Source organism: Vigna unguiculata, chromosome 1, assembly GCF_037176805.1.
Source record: "Vigna unguiculata cultivar grain cowpea cultivar isolate G323 ecotype 2 chromosome 1, ASM3717680v1, whole genome shotgun sequence".
Taxonomy (NCBI): Eukaryota; Viridiplantae; Streptophyta; class Magnoliopsida; order Fabales; family Fabaceae; genus Vigna; species Vigna unguiculata.
The window spans coordinates 29,527,354-29,544,738 of NC_140792.1; the positions used below are offsets into that span (position 1 = coordinate 29,527,354).

General features: G+C 32.9%; 1 protein-coding gene across 1 annotated transcript; it reads right to left on the reverse strand.

Moving 5' to 3' along the window:
- Positions 1-6,583: 6,583 nt before the first annotated feature.
- Positions 6,584-8,118, reverse strand: LOC114190181 (protein FAR1-RELATED SEQUENCE 5-like). The gene is made up of 2 exons (XM_028078980.2): positions 7,194-8,118; positions 6,584-6,822 (listed from the first exon to the last, which is right to left on the reverse strand). The coding sequence occupies exons 1-2, from the start codon at positions 8,116-8,118 to the stop codon at positions 6,584-6,586; spliced, it is 1,164 nt and encodes a 387-aa protein (XP_027934781.2).
- Between the last annotated feature and the right edge of the window lie 9,267 nt (positions 8,119-17,385).

A 17,385-nucleotide genomic window follows, 5' to 3' on the forward strand; every position in this document is an offset into this window, starting at 1 on the left:
GAAATGAGGAGTATTAGAATCTGGAATATTTGTCTGATATCGTGTGTTTGTTTGATGTGAACTTTTTCGTTCTCTCTGGGATCAAACTCTGTGTGTGAGTTTTGAATGTTTGGTTGTTATTGAATATCAATATATGTGCTGTGTGTAGCACATAAGTTTCTCTATGTCCCTGTGTCTCGCTGGTTTTACAATTTTTTCAAATGAATTTGGTAATGTTTGAAACATTAAGGAATTACCGTTGTTTTTCTCTTTCTGGCTTCGTTGCATATCACCTCTAAATGTATGCTTGGCCATTCTATTTTCCATACAGGCACATTGACTACTAAGCATGCTTGCACCTGCATCTTAGCTCCACCCCATTCTTCAGTAGAAAAAATACTGTATATATTTTCAAATTCAAATATCAAACACATCTAACCTCACCCAAAATGAAATGAATAAGAATGTAGGTTTTGTTTTATCATGTCTACTTCAGGGCCTTCCTAATACAGAATGATATTTAGGAAGAAGCATTGATAAAATAAGATAAGATATATAGTCCTCTGTGTATATATTGATTTGCTTTGAAGTTTTGCATCGGTAATGGGTTATTGAACAAAGTGTGAAAATTGTCATATATAACGTGTAAAATATTCTTCCTTCAGATTATAAATCTCATTGAATTAAAATTTACAGCATTTCCTTGTTTTATATTCATTATATTATATCAGTAATGATTCATGTTTATTAAAAAAGTAATTACTCATCATCTTTTTAATTACCTTTTCTACAAAATTCAGATTCAAATTCAAATTTTCTTTTTAATTTACAATATTACCTTTTTAATTACCTTTTATTAATAGATACTAAGATAGTAAATTGTTAGGATTTGACTTCTCTAATAGAAAAACTGCATGATATAGAGAGAAGGTGAACTTATAACCATTGATAGAAAAAAAAACATTTAAGATTTTAACTTTATAATTGTTATTCATGTAAATATATTCTGTCACAATATCAACAATTGATTTTCCAATAATGGCTATAATTCCATACTTTGGGAAACTAGGATTTTGAGCTGAATGAAGAAATATAGTGTTTTGAAGATTGATAGGATAACTTGATTTATGACAAGTCCAGTGGACTAGACCACCTGATGTGTGGATCTATAGACCGTCTGATCCTTAAAGGCCCCATTGGATCATTTGCTGTGTTGGACCCTCTTGAACATTGATTTCACTTTCTTATAAGCAACATTTTTGTGTGTGATGACCTGTGTGCAATTTAGTGTTGACATGTGCAGCATTTTTTGCAACAATATGGTTTGACTCAATTTTTTGAACTCATACTATAGCAGTCAATTCATGTTTTTGGGGTGAATGACGTTGGTTAATAAGATGTGATTTGTAATAAGTGGGGTTAAAGATGTCTGATTTGTTGGTGATGACTTTTGTGCACCCAAGTGATGACCTGTACTGAATTTTTTGCAATGAGTTTATGAATCAATTTTTTTATCTATTTTGTTATAGCAGTGAATAATTATTTTGGTGCATGTGATAAATTTTCAGTTATATTTGGTCCTTTGTGGATATATGTTTGATGAATTTCAATGAACTTGGTATGTTATTTAGGAATTTTAAGTAAGATGTCTAGTAAACGTGAATGCAAATGTATTTCGGAAGCAGGCAAAAAAGGGAAGAAGAAGAAGGTGGTGAAAAATGCTGATCAGGTATAATTAGAATCTTTAAGTGATTTAACTTTTTTTATTATTTATAATAAATAATATTTTGTTCATGGTGTTATAGGTGCAAATTGTGCATAGGTGCGAAAGCAAGTATATTGTTGAAGTAAACAATGTACTAAAAGACACCCACCATAAGCGGATTCAGGAAACACCATTTAGATGGTGTTTGGAGGTGGACAATGCATTGGAAATAAATTGTCCTTTGTTGAGGGAAGTGTTGCGTAGATGGGTTCCACAAGAGGAATACATTCGTGTAGGTTAGCATTTGGTGGGGTTATCGATTTATGATGTTTGTATATGCCTAGGTCTTAGTATGGTTGGTAAATGTGTTGAATTTGATGTTGATGTAAGTGGGGTAGTAGGTTCACTTTTTGAGAAGAAACCAATCACCTTGTGAGACATAATTAAAAAGATTAAGAAATTAGTGGTTAGTGATGATGATGTAGACAATGTTTGTAGGTTGTATTTGTTACTTTGTTTTACTGTATTTTATTTTCCTAGGACCTCTAGGACAGTGACCAATATGCCTTTCAAAGTCTTAAACAACCTTGACAACTTAAGCGACTATAACTGGGTAGAGTCAGTGCATAGTTTTTTTATCTCTGCACTCAATCGTGGATGGAAGGTTGTACGAGAAAAGATAAATACTCGTAGCCTTAACTTAGTCGGATCTGTTGTAGTTGTTCAGGTAATTATTATTTTAAGAACCTTTATTTTCCTTATGCATTATTATAATTTATTGATTTGTCTAACATTGTTATAGGTTTGGGATGCTCGTCGTCTTGGCTTAGAAGATGTAGAGGGTGAGGTTCAATTCCCAAGATTTATGTGGTGGCCCTCGGTGAAGATTAGGAAACCTAATATTGAGTCTGCTTTTGAAAAGAATAAGGTTTTATTTGAGTTGTCTTTGTATATGTTTGGTTAAATTTGGTTTTATTACGAAATGTGTTCAAAAACAGAATTTTTTTATTTGTAGATTGTGTTTGGTTGGGCCCTAAATGCAGAGGAGAAGAACAACCCAATAGTGCAAAATGTCATTCATATTGAGGACCAATACAATGTTAAAAATGATGGCATTCAGGGTGTTTCTCATTCCAAACAACAAGTGGATTTGGAAGAAAAATTTGAAAAACATGAACGGATAATTCTAGACATGAAAGAACAGATAAAGAAGATGCGTGATGAATTTTTTGATGCTCCTGAACCTGACTCCTGTGTAGGTAAAGGAAATGATGTTAATGAAGAAGAGGGTTGTCCTTCTGAGCAAAGGAAGTGTGATGAAGGCCAGGGTTGTCCTTCACACTGGAAAGAGAGTCCGCAACCTGATCAGTGTGAGGAAGATGCAGAGGAGAAGAACAACCCAATAGTGCAAAATGTCGTTCATATTGAGGACCAATACAATGTTAAAAATGATGGCATTCAGGGTGTTTCTCATTCCAAACAGCAAGTGGATTTGGAAGAAAATTTTGAAAAACATGAACGGATAATTCTAGACATGAAAGAACAGATAAAGAAGATGCGTGATGAATTTTTTGATGCTCCTGAACCTGACTCCTGTGTAGGTAAAGGAAATGATGTTAATGAAGAAGAGGGTTGTCCTTCTGAGCAAAGGAAGTGTGATGAAGGCCAGGGTTGTCCTTCACACCGGAAAGAGAGTCCGCAACCTGATCAGTGTGAGGAAGATGACCTGAATGACAAACCAAAATCCAACCATAATGGAGACGACAAAGCTATTAAGCCTAACACTGAAGGTCAAAGTAATACACTATTTATAGATAAGGCTAAATTGTATAAGGATGTGACTGTTGTTGGTTGTGCCAGGTATGCTATTTTTTTTAATAATGTATTCAACGTCAACACACACTAATAGTTAATACTTGAAGTTGCTGCTTTTGACTTTTCAGAACTATTTATGTTCATGTGAATGGTGAAATATTGAGGAGCGATGAATGTCAATGTTTTCGTCCTCGTGGTTGGATTGATAACATGATAAATTATGAAACTTAAGTTTATGACTATTTATATCGTTACTACAACCATGTACTAATATAATTATTATTTTTGTGTTCAGTCTATAATGTTTGCAGCCTACGAGTTCATGTATAAACAGAAAAGGCTGACCGGGAAGATTAGCAGTGTTATATTCAATCCTTTCTATACAGTAAGTTTTTTATTTTTTTTCCTTTTAATATTTATGCTTAAATTAATGTATAAGTATTGACATTTGTTGTGGTTCAGAATGCAGTTATCCTTGATTGTAACAAAAGAAAGGTGAATAGACGTGTGTGGTGTCTAGATGACTACAGGCATTACCTGACACGTGATTTGGTTTCAGTGCAGGATATATTAACAATAGATTTTGTGAGTATCCTTACTTGTTAAATGTTGTTATATTTTGTTACAAAATGAAATCTGTTTGTTAATGTTACTTCTATTCAGTTGTTTGCCCTAGTGATTTATGCTGAACATTGGTGGTGTTATGCTTTTAATTGTCAAACGAAAGAGTTCTTTGTCTTAGATTCACTTGCACACAAATGTCGAAGGCGAAAACAAATTGATAGTCACGTGGTAAGTCCATGTGTGACATTATAAATTTCCATTACTGATGTTTATTGTGTTCACATTATTTATGTTCGATTTATATCTGTTATAGGTACAGAATATGGAACACCTTTTTTGGCTCTTATTAAATGACAAAAAACAATTGAAGCCAACATATGAAGTCCACATTGAAGACGTTCCTGAACAGCCAAATTCGTAAGCACAACTTTAATTGAGTAGGCTATTCATACAACTTGGTTACGTAATTAGGAAGTTTTCAATAAATGTTTTGGTAACCACTTGGAGGCATGGTTGTGGTATTATGGTGTTGAAGTATCTTGAGATATGGGACGGCGTCAAAAGATTTGATGGGAAAAGCATGTCAGCTTACACTGATGTATGTATAATACCCTTGGAACTGTTTACATTTAAGTTGCATAAAGTTATTTTGATATGAATATGTAATTAAGTAGTTATTCTTTGGTGGCAGGAGGATCTACAACAATTCAGGCAGCAGTACATTTGTGATTGGATTCTTCACCCAGAAAATAAGCATAGGGACGTTGTCCTTGAAATATTTAAACCATATTTAAAGAAGTAGAGATGTCAATATTTTAGTGTTGATTTATAACGTAACTTTTAGGTCTTTGTGGATATGGATGACGTGCAAATGAATTATTAGTTGCACTCCTTTATACAGTGTTGAGGGTGACAATGACTAGAATCAATTTTGTAAATTATGGTTTTAACAAACAGTTCTGTTATGGATTCAATTTGTGGTTATATAATAAAGTTACATGCAGTTTATTTTGTGATGACCGACTTCAATCTAAGTGTGTACCCACTTTATATTTTTCTTACCAGGTAACTGATGATAAGTACGTTGGTATCCCTTATTTTGGAGTCTATTAATTAAATTAACTGAAGAACACCATGACTTCAATATGATTATAAATTCTGATAACATGATTGTATAAAAATGCCAAGGTTGTACAACTTTTTTATGAGCAACTATATTGTGAATTTTCAATCAAAATCGGTGACAATGAAAACTGTGAATAATATTAATCACTACTGCTGAAGTTGAACGTAGTAAACAGTAATCAGTACAAATACTTTGACCGTGTGAATAAATAAACATATCATTGACAAACACAAACTCTAATAACAAAAGGTGTTTGGTTATGCCATGTTGATCATCCCAAATGATCAAAAAAATGTTGCTCTTGTTGATACTAGTTCCTGAAAAAAAATAACAATTAAAATATTAAGCTATCATAAATATAAGGTAAAATTAAACATGTTTATACTGTGGCATACCTAATGATCTGTTCTGTACCAATAAGTTGTTGATTACTTTCTATTGATGTTAAAAGTGATAAAAAGCTTGTGCACTGGACATCATAAACTTGGGCATGGTATAGGGATAATTAATTATTTCCATTAAATAGCATAAGAAGATGTAGTTATGAAACGAATACTAACCATGTTGGTTGTGGTACCACTTTGAGCATTCAAAATTTCATTAGCTGGTGCAATTGAAGTATGAAGTTCCCCATCCTAAAGTGCATGTCCACAAATCAAATTAACAACTGGACAACCTGCATATTAAAAAATGGTACTCTGAATACAAATAATAAATACATATAGTGGCATTTCGAGAAGCTTTATTCCTAGTTGCTGCACATTTTTTTTTTTGCATATCTTCTCTACCGTTGATTGCATCCTTGTACCTCGTGATCGACCCTTTCTTTTAACGTGAATTGGACTTCGGATCGTTGTTTGGTGAGCACCACTATTAATTGGAGAAGAAATTTGCACATTTGTTTGTTCATAGTTTTCTAATGTTGTGGAACAAGATAACGAAGGATTCCTTGATAATAAGTCTAATTGGGAACACAAGAATTCTATACCCCTCTCGCTTTGGCATGCAAACTTAGCAATGTCATAGAACTTCTTACACAATAAGTCATACCTATGAACAGTGGGTTCGTCTTTCTTAGTGTTATATGATGCTCTTATCAAAGTATGTCTTCGCAATATGCGTTTGCTCCATCGACTCAAAATATACTTTTGTGATACAAATTTTACCTCCTCTTGGGCACGGACCATCAAGCTGTGGCGGTAAAGAACTCCTCTAAACTCAAAAAGCCGACAAGTGCATTCAATGTCTTTTGTCACAACATCAAATATAACTTCATTATATTTGTCTGCACTTTGGTCTTTCCATATCAACGCCTCTTTAATAATATATTTTGCCTTACAACCATGAACTTCAACACTTTTGATATTACAATTCATCTTACACCTAAGCTCATTTTACACTTCACCAAACTTCGCATCAGTGTATTCATCTTGAAATTGTCTCTCAATAAATGACTGAGACCCACATGGAAGGGTAGTATTAGCAGAAGCAAAATCTGATTTGCACTCTTTCTCCGCCTTAGAACGAAGGGCGTTGTCATATTGGACAACAAATTGCTGGAGTGTTGTAGTAGAGTTGATGAACCCATCAAAGAAAGCATTCATTCTCTCACTTCTTTGAGTTGTGGACATGCCTACCCAAAAATGACATTTCAAATAACAAGGAACCCATCGACGTCTTTCTTCGTAAAGAGTGTAAAGCCATTCGTTAAGTTGAAGATCATACTTTTCAATGAATTTTACCCACCCATTCTCAAAATTTTTAGCACTATCTGACTCATATACCAATTCTTTTACATCATGCTTGATTTCCTTGTATTTGGTATATCCACTAATTTTTCAGGTAGTTTTTTCATGATGTGCCAAAGGCACCAATGATGTCGTGTGTTAGGGAAGACAATTTCAATGGCATTTTGCATGGCCTTGAATTGATCAGTGACAATTCCTACAAGGACTTTATTTCCCATGCATCGCAACCAACTTCGAAATAGTCACACAAACGTACAAGTATCTTCAGCACATATAAGCTCACACCCTAATAAGATTAACTGACCATGGTGATTAACACCCACAAATGGTGCAAAAGGCATATCGTACTTATTAGTTAAGTATGTGGTGTCGAAAGACACAATGTCACCAAAATCTGCACATGCAGCCCGACTCCTTCCGTCTGCCCAAAATATATTGGTTATGCGATTATCTACATCAACATCAATTTCAAAAAAGAAGTCTTTGTTCAACTCCCTCATACTGGAAAAATGATTTAATAAAGCTTGTTCGTCACCTTCCTTCCCTAAAGCGCGTCGTTGCTGACCAATATAGTTTCTTGCGTCTCTTTCGACAAAATGCAAGTTCTCAAACCCCTCTGCATCACACACCAAAGAAAGAAAGCTCTTGTGAATACGCACACCCGCTTCGTCATTTATGTCAAGGGTTCTTTTGGCTTGCATATTCAACTTCCTATTCCCACGAATTAGTCTTGACTTGGAGGGACTTACGTCATGATTGTGTTCATGGACCACATTGCTAATCATCCATTTATCTTCTCTTCTAACGACAGTAATGCACGCAGGACATTGTTTTCTTTGTGTGGGCAGTGTCTTCATTTCAGGTGGTATGGACGACACACACTTTCCCTCCCGCGAACACACTAATTTGAAGTAACATAATTGATTGTCATCGTCTTTTCTCGAAGTTCTGATTCTTGTTCTGAAACCACTTCTAATAGCGTATTCTTTGTAAAATTTCTTGACGTCGTCAACACTGTCAAAATACATCCCAACACACGAAGAAACGACATCCTCAGAGTGCTTTTCGTTGTCTTCCTTATCAATACCTTCCTCGTCCAAGATAGTTCCACTATCACCATCTTCTTCTAATAAATTGATGTCCTTCAAATCTATTGCGTTGTTTTCTTGTAAGTAATCCATCTACAGGTAATTCATAAAACACGCTTAGGTTCGAAAAAATTTATGACATAGTAATCTGATTTCTAATGCAGCAACACACATGGTAGGATAAAGTATCGTTTTATGTCCACTTTAGTAAAGGTACTTCGAAAACCATACAACATCACCTTACTATAGAAAGTATTAAATGCATTCATTCCCTCAACGAAAAAAATGATTTTTAGGTTTTCTAGCTTTGTATTAACCTTCAAATAATGTTTACCACAACAGTACGTACCTCGATTCTTTGGACGGGTATATGCGAAACTTCTTTGTGGAGGTGCGGAATGTTAGTTTCAACATTTATTGCTTTTTGCCATGGTTGGTTTCTCCCGCATTGAAAGCAAACGTCTTCTGAAGATGGAGGTTGGAGGAAGTAAATGCCATTTAATGATTCTGTGTGCGGTAGGTGAGAAGCAATGTAACAGGGCACACTCTTTCAAACAAATTAAAATGAGAAAGCTTTAAATTTGCCGTGTTCAAAAAGAAGGGCACATTGGTAATTTAGCGTTATGTTTTAAAGTCTATAAAAGCATCCTCATGTTGTCGGTCCTTATACTTCAACCACACTTATGTAGGTGCATTCAATTATCGCACACCACCTTGCTCATTAATTACGTTAAAATATCAGTGGCTAACCATTTTTTTTTGTCTTTCGTCTTAGGTATTAAGTGCAAAAGTGCAAAAATGGATCCTTGGGAGGCTCTTGCTGTTGATGATTCTGTTTTGAAAGAATTTTTGGAAAGGTGCAATGGTAACACTACTTTCATCCCTGGCCCTACTAGACATACCCAAGCTGTTTTGCTTAACAGAGAGTTAAATGAAACACATAATACACAAGAGTTTTTGAACAACATGGTTGTTGCTAGTCGTGCACGAGATTTCTATACCAATGCATGGACATGGGCAGAAAAATTCATCAAACACCACGGTTAGCATGTTTTCCTTACTGCAAAACCAATGTTATTGAAGTTTATAGGATAAAATTTTAATTAATTAATATCGCATAATTTTCAGGTTTAGTTGACGACGGAGACATTAAAAATATAACTCCACTATCAAAGAGGAAATCAATGAATAGAATGCCTTTTGTTGCTTGTGTTGTCAAAGAGTGCAAACCAAACGGTCTAGGGGACATACTCATCACTATTAAGGTTATTTTTGATTTAGTGATTTTGGTGCAGTCCATTATTTAGTTATTGCTTATGTGTAAAATGACTATGTCAACACCCTACTGATACAGCCAAGGCAAGCCTACACAATAAAGTTCTATCAGATCGTGAGTTTGGTAGTGACATTGGTGTTGACTTTGTATTATTGTTGAAAGAAGTAAGTAAACTATGAAATTATGTCTCTTGATTGTTTTTCCTCTTCTTGTACAATTACTCATTAAACTTTATGAATTTTGATTCAATAGGTTGCTATATTCAGACCTTTTGGGTACCTCAACATCACACTTAGGAACATTGTCAAGGTACATAACTAATCTTGAAACAAATATATGTTTTTCTTAATTCATACCATGTCTTCAAGTCACACAATATAATCATTCATGACATTTGTAGGTTTTCAAGTATGACATAACTCATCCAACTGAAGAAGAAGTTAAAACTTCTATGCCTGTGGTGCAACTTAACTATGTTGTCAAACAAAATGTGGAAGCCAATGCCCAGCCCAGTATAAATTCCAATCCAAACGCAAATGACAACATAAATATGGGACCCAATTTGCAGCCCAATGTGGAGCCTACTAACACTGCTAATGTGGAGGATATACTGCAAAGGATGGTTCCTCCATCCACCAATATTCCATGTCTTGAGGTTAGGGAGAGTTCCAAAGTTCAATCTTCTGTTCTGGATAATATATCACTTACGTAACTCATGACTGTTTAATGTCTTCAATTTTTAGGCTATTTATTTTTAACTTTAGTGGTTCTATTGTTAATTTTAATTTTCATGGCACTGTTGGAAGTATCTACTACATCTATGATATTAAACTTATTTTATCACTATGATATCCATGTAACTGTCAATTTAACTTATTATATGATCATCTATGTACAATTAACTGTTGACCACCGACAAATGTTTTGCACACCTTCATAATTTATGATCTTTGAAAAAGGTTATAGTATGAAACTCACTTACAATCAATCACATAAATAGAGTAAAATTTAATGTAGGCTACTGCCCATGATGAATCTGTGGGAAAATTGTGGTACAAGTGGAACATAACATACATGCCTAACACTGACAATAATAAATGGTTATCAATCAAGTATTAAGTGCTGACCTACAATAAACATTTTGCACACCTTCTAAATTCGTGGGTTCTGCTAACATAAATTCAACGAAAGTTAACCTTACCAAAGTTGGTGTGTGATAATTGATAATAACTACTCCATACTTAATGAAATATAACACCTTTATGCGTATATGAAACATATTGAACAATAACAGACTACGTGTGGCATAATTCATCCACAACTCCAACATGATATTTTTGTTATCTGTATTCAAATTATATAATAACTCAAGAACAATTAAGTAGTGACCTGGTCCAAAAAATTGGACATAATAACTCTCAGATTTTTAAATGTAGATCAATCATATATTAAGTGTTGACCTGTGAACAACATCTTGCACATAATTACTTATTTGTCATCTTCGTGGTAACCAATATTACTAAATTTTGGACCACATACGTATTCGTTGTTCACTTGCTATAAAATTTAGTTGCAACTCAATCAAAATTAAGATGAACAACATCCAACTATCACTTCACATAAACCACTCAAAATTTCATAAATCAATGACTAAGCCAAACAAGAAAATTGTCATCAATCACGTCCACAATGTTTAAACATAAAAAATACCAAATTTAGCAATAGAAATCCAAATTACAACAAACATAAAATCTCTAAATCAACTACTTATGGCGCTTCCTCCCACTAAATGTTGCAAAAGGAGTTCTTATTGCCATACTCCTGACACGCAACCGAGGACCATCCCTTCGTCGCACATACATGTTGCTTTGTTCGAATTCTTGTGCTTCCTGATTTGGAAAATGAACTTCTTCCGCATGACCCCTCTCACCAGAATTGCCAAATTCAATGCAGCCCCTGGGGTGGTTGGAATTAGGTGTTTGCGAATGACCAACACTTGGTTCACCAAACTCAGAAAACTTCATTTTGCCATGCTAATGTTGGCGCTGGTTCTTCCTCTCAATCATCATTGCATTTAAGTCTACAAGTTCTTTTTGCAATTCCCCTAGCACACTTTTTTGATGTTCAAAAAAATTAATTAAGTCAACTATTTCAGTACCCTTAGTTTGACGTCCATATACCTCAAAACCTTCTTTAACGAAGGAATTGGTCAGCTCTTCTGCAAAGGCAGCAACATCTGCAACAACCTGAAACAATTCACAACAAACTTCAATCAGTATAGATGACACATTTAGGAAAAAAATCAAAAAACAAAATACCCAACTTATAGTGTTATTTGTCAAACTCCTTTTAATTACATTGTCCTCTGCTTTCATTTCCATCCAATGCAAGATTCTGGGAAACTTTGTCGTGTGCTGACAATCCTTTAAATTCGGAATCAAAAAATGGTCAAAAGACCATAACTGCCACAATTGTAATCAAAATCAGTCAAAACTCATAACCAAATATTTTAAACTGATCAAACAAGTTTGAAATTAATTTAACATACAGTACATGTAACAAATAAACACGTCCAGCTACATGGAAGTGTTTGCTGCTTTGTTTCTCCTTCAAGAACAATTTAGCTTGACATATACTGCCAACCAAAAACTCATACACCACTCGACCCCAATTAAATTTTCCAATACTACTAAGGTCATCAACAATGTTGAACAAAATAGAAAAAAACGTTCCACTACGATTGGACAACAAAAACTCAGAAATTGCTAACAAAACGTAAAGCTTACCAAAATCCTCTAAACAAAGCACTTTAATATGTTTTAAGATGTAATCATATACCATTTAGATATCAACAACTTTGGAAGCTCCAAATAAATTCCTTGAATCACTATTTAACCCTTCCTGGTTTAAATCAATGTTCTCATCAACCACCCTCAAACCTAGACCAAGACATACATCTAAATAGGTAAATCCAACAACTTCTGTACTCATGTGAAACCCCCCCAACCTTTCCACCCACCTACTAATTAACGGACTCAAAAGATTCCTAGATATTTTAATAGACTCTTTCAACTCAACCATCCATCCAAATTGTGTTCCTCGGATAAATGACTTTTGCTCATTTGTTAACTTCTTATTCAAACTACCAATCAATTTTGTCCGACATGAATGCCTAAAACAGATCTGGAACAATAAAAAAATAGTTATGTCATTTTTATCATAACAAATTTCAAAATAAATTGAATTCCAAAATTTATCAATACCTTGCGGTCAACATTCAATTCACTTCCCTCACTGACTGAAGCCATATTTATGACCTGAATACATAACCCCAGGTAATCACCCAATAATCAATTATGGAATAAAATAATATGGAAGTTAAAAAGATTGAGTCAAACCACATACTTCCAAAAAATTTAACACAGGTCATCACCTATGAGCAAACAGGTCATCATCAATAAATCATACAACTTTAATCCACTTGGGTTTGAAACCACATCAAAGAGATAATTTCAAATGAAATCACACTATCCATACTTAATCACCCCATAATCAACTATTGAGTGTTATCACATGAAAGATCAAAAAAATTCAGTCATACCATAAGCTTCCAAAAAATTCAACACAGATCATCACTTGTGACCAAAAAGGTCATCACTCATACATCACACAAGTGTAATCAAGTTGGCAATGAAACCACATCAAAGAGATAATTACAAATTAACTCACATTATCCAAACAGAATCACCCAATAATCAATTATGGAATAAAATAATATGGAAGTTAAAAAAATTTAGTCAAACCACATGATTCCATAAATTGCAGCACAAGTCATCACTTCGATGCACACAAGTCATCATCAATAAATCATACAAGTTTAACCCACTTGGGTTTGAAACCACATCAAAGAGATAACTACAAATGAACGCATATTACCCATACTTAATCACCCCATAATCAACTATTGAGTGCTATCACATGAAAGATCACAAAAATTCAATCATACCACACGCTTCCAAAAAATTCAACACAGATCATCACTTGTGACCAAACAGGTCATCACTCATACATCATACAAGTGTAATCAAGTTGGCTATGAAACCACATTAAAAAGATAATTACAAATTAACTCACATTATCCAAATAGAATCACCCAATAATCAATTATGGAATAAAATAATATGGAAGTTAAAAAGATTGAGTCAAACCACATGATTGCAAAAAATGCAGCACAAGTCATCACTTGGATGCACACAAGTCATCATCAATAAATCATACAAGTTTAACCCACTTGGGTATGAAACCACATCAAAGAGATAATTACAAATTAACTCACATTATCCAAACAGAATCACCCCATAATCAACTATTGACTGGTATGAATTCAAAAAATTGAGTCAAACCACATTATTGCACAAAATGCACCACAGGTCATCACTTATGAGCAAGCAGGTCATCACAATAAAATAAGACAGATTTCATCAACCTAGTTAGAAAACTAGTATTGATGCACCTATCAAAGCACCAAAATCATAGAAACAGAAAAATAACACAAACTTACCAACCACCGCTTGAATCGAACAACTGAAAGCACCAAAAACCCTAACTTCGCAAGCTTCGTCTTCGATTACAGTGTTGTGGTCATTCACATGTACAAGATATATGATAAATTCGCCTTTAAACAATAACTCACTCGACTATGCAGGCGAAAACCAAAAAAAAAATCTCAGTTCCTTAACGAAAAAACCCACAACGACGACTTCGAAAAAAAATACCACAAACATGTTGGCGTAGTGGAGAAACGCACAAAATACGAACCACGATGCTGAATCCAACAATGGAGACGAACAAAAACCCTAACTCTGGGAGGATCGTCTTCTCCCTTCATCTTCTCTCTTCGTCTTCTCCCTTCGTCTTCTTCGACTCACTAAAACACACGTATTCTCCTTTCTTCCTTTCTCCTTTCTTCCTTTCTCCTTTCGAGTGGGTTTTCCCTTTCTTTCTTTCTTTTCCCTTTTTTCGTTTTTTCTTTCTCTGCACAACCCACTCTCCAAAGAAAACCTAATTTCCCACCCTTTCAATTTTCACGCCCAAACCCACTCTCCAAAACGTATTTCTGATCCGCTCAATTTTCACGCCCACACCCACTCTCCAAAACGTGCCACGTCTCAAGTAAGATGCTTTAATAAAATTAATTTTAATTTAAAAAATAAAATTCACCTGTGCATGCCACGTCATGGAGTCAAGTACGGAGTCAAAATATGGAGTCACTTTATCATTTTCCTTTATGTTTTGATATTTAAATTTATGGTGTTTTGATATGATGTTATTATGAATTGAATTTTTTTACATAATATCATTACTTTTTCATTAAAATTGTATGTGGTGGTTATTATATTTTTTTTACCGCAAAATTTCCGTCATAACCTGTTATGGTTTCCGCCATAATTTTATAAGAGTTTTTGGGGTCATTGATATTTTTCTTTATCCGGTATCAATAACATTGATTCCAAATACAGGGCGAACTAGTCAAACCCCTATTTTGCAGACTAAAACGTAGAGTTAAAATGAATTAGTCTGACTCACGTTATCATCTTAATTATAATAATAAACAATTTGTATATAATTTTAAGTATATATATATATATATATATGTATGTATATATATATATATATATACATATATATATATATATATATATAATTCATAAAGCTAAAGACATGCATAAAATATGTAATTAAAAGATTTTAAAAGGGATTTGTCTATGATAATATTAGTGAGAAATTAAAATTATTTCAATGAACAAAATCCTTCACACAAAATATTATTTATACTATTTATAATTTGTGAGGAAAATTTTTAAAAGGGTCACAAAATATTTTAATTTTATTTTGCATTGAAATATTAGTGATAAGTATTTTCTGACAAACTTTTTATTATTATTATTATTAATAAATAATAATATTAATAATAATAAATAATCATAAATGTTTATCAATTCGACAATAATATTGTCTGTACTGAAAATTTAGCGGTGATTTAGAAAATCTGTCATAAATTATATCAATTGAACCTCATCTTAAATTAATATTCGTCACAAAGATTATAATTTAGAAAAATATTTTGACACACTTGTACATTTATTTGACATATTGGAAAAAAACGTGTCAAAAGAATAAAAGAATGTAAAATGTGACATTGTCCTTATATTTTGTTGTAAACATTATCACAAATTGAGACATAATTTTTCTATCACAGAACTTTTCAACTATTTTTAACTTTTCTGATAATATTCTGACAATAGTTACTGATAACTAAAAAAATAATTAAAAAATGTCAAGCATCTAAAACTGACATTTTTTAAAGTGACTAAAATGTGATAAAGTCATGTTTGCATATATTAAATTTTTTCTAAAACAATAAATAAACTAAATGTATCATTTGTTAATATCAATATTTTTATATGTAATAAAGAATAATGTATCACACCTAGTCGACCTAGCCGAATAACAATAAACACTTGTCATCCTTTACCGACATAACTATATCGACAAAGACTGGGGGACTGGTGTACCACACCTAGTCGGCCTAGCCGAATAATAACCATTACCATATAAATGCTAGGGTACTCGGACTAAACCGCTAAGAAGCGACACTGATCAAACAAACCAAAACAACAATAGCAGTCTAAACCGCTAAAGGGTAACCGGCCTAGGCCAATAACTCCACGAAAACAACCAAGGACTTGGCAAAAACAGAACGTTTCAATAAGATTCACAAGGTCCACAATAATCGAACTAAGGGCCTGGACTAGAGCCCAGGCCCACCTACAGCCCAAGCAAGGGCCCAGCCCATGACTTAGCCAGACATAATTAATAATCTATAAATATGCATGGACCCCACGAATTAAAGGTATGCATTCATTACTTCCCTAATCACCATATTTGACTTTCTGAGAGATTTAGCTGACTTGAGTTTCGGAGTCCCTTATGCAGGTAACCCCTCCCTGGTCCAAACCGACCACTTCGAGATACTCATAAGCGATATATATCAGCTACGAAGAAGCCTACTGAGGAGACGGCAAACCAGGATAAGGTAATACTTGTGTCTGACATATCTTGTTTGTTTGTTCTCTACAGGAACAGTATAATTAAAAATATCTAACATGATAAAATAAACTTACTATATATAATTATCAATAACATAATGAAAAAAATAATAATAAAACTTCATCTTACGTTAGAAAAAGTAAAAAATAATAAAATATTATTTTAAGAAAGGAAGACGAGAACCAAAAAGTACATAATAAAATCCTGCTATAAGAGAAAAGAGTAAAAAGAAAATTCAATAGATATTTGGAGAAAATAAGTAAGTAAATATACAAAGATAAAATATAAAATATTACTTAAAATGATATCTCAAAAAATACTAAAAATTGTTAAAATTTTTTTTCATAAAGTTAAACAATTTCTTAAACAAGTAAAAAAATAGAAACTAGTTAAATAAATAAGTAACTATGGAATACATTTATATTCGTAAAATTAATTAATAAAAATAAATCATAATATTAAAATATGGAATACATTTATAATTACTATGGAATATAATATTAATTAATAAAAATAAATAAGTAACTATGGAATACATTTATATTCGTCAAAAGCTTTTATAAGACATTGTTTGTTTCATATTATATGTTTTATAATTACTTTTTAATGGATTATGGAACACAAGATTAAAAAATATGATATTGTGGGTATAGAATAAGTTTTTTGAAAAATAAAAATATCTATAACAATATATAAAGATAATTCTCTTTTGTGTCCACATTTCAAAATACTGATTTTATCTTTTAAAATATAGTTATTTATAAAATTTTTGAAAATTGACCGTTATTTTTACAAATTTTTGTATAAAATCGTTTATCTCTACTCTCATCTTTTTCTTTATTTATCAATAGTTATTCTCTTATCTTTTTTTATATACTTCACTTTATTTTTAATAAATATTATTTTATGCTATATATTAACTTAATAACAATACATTATCATCACCTATTATAATATCACGTATATTTAAAAAA

Excerpts from the sequence above, each read along its gene's own strand:
- LOC114190181 (XM_028078980.2), bottom strand. The coding sequence starts at position 8,118 with ATGGATTACTTACAAGAAAACAACGCAATAGATTTGAAGGACATCAAT. Across the intron at positions 6,823-7,193 it reads TATATGTGCTGAAGATACTT|GCATGTCCACAACTCAAAGA; the intron begins GTACGTTTGTGT and ends ATTTTTGGGTAG.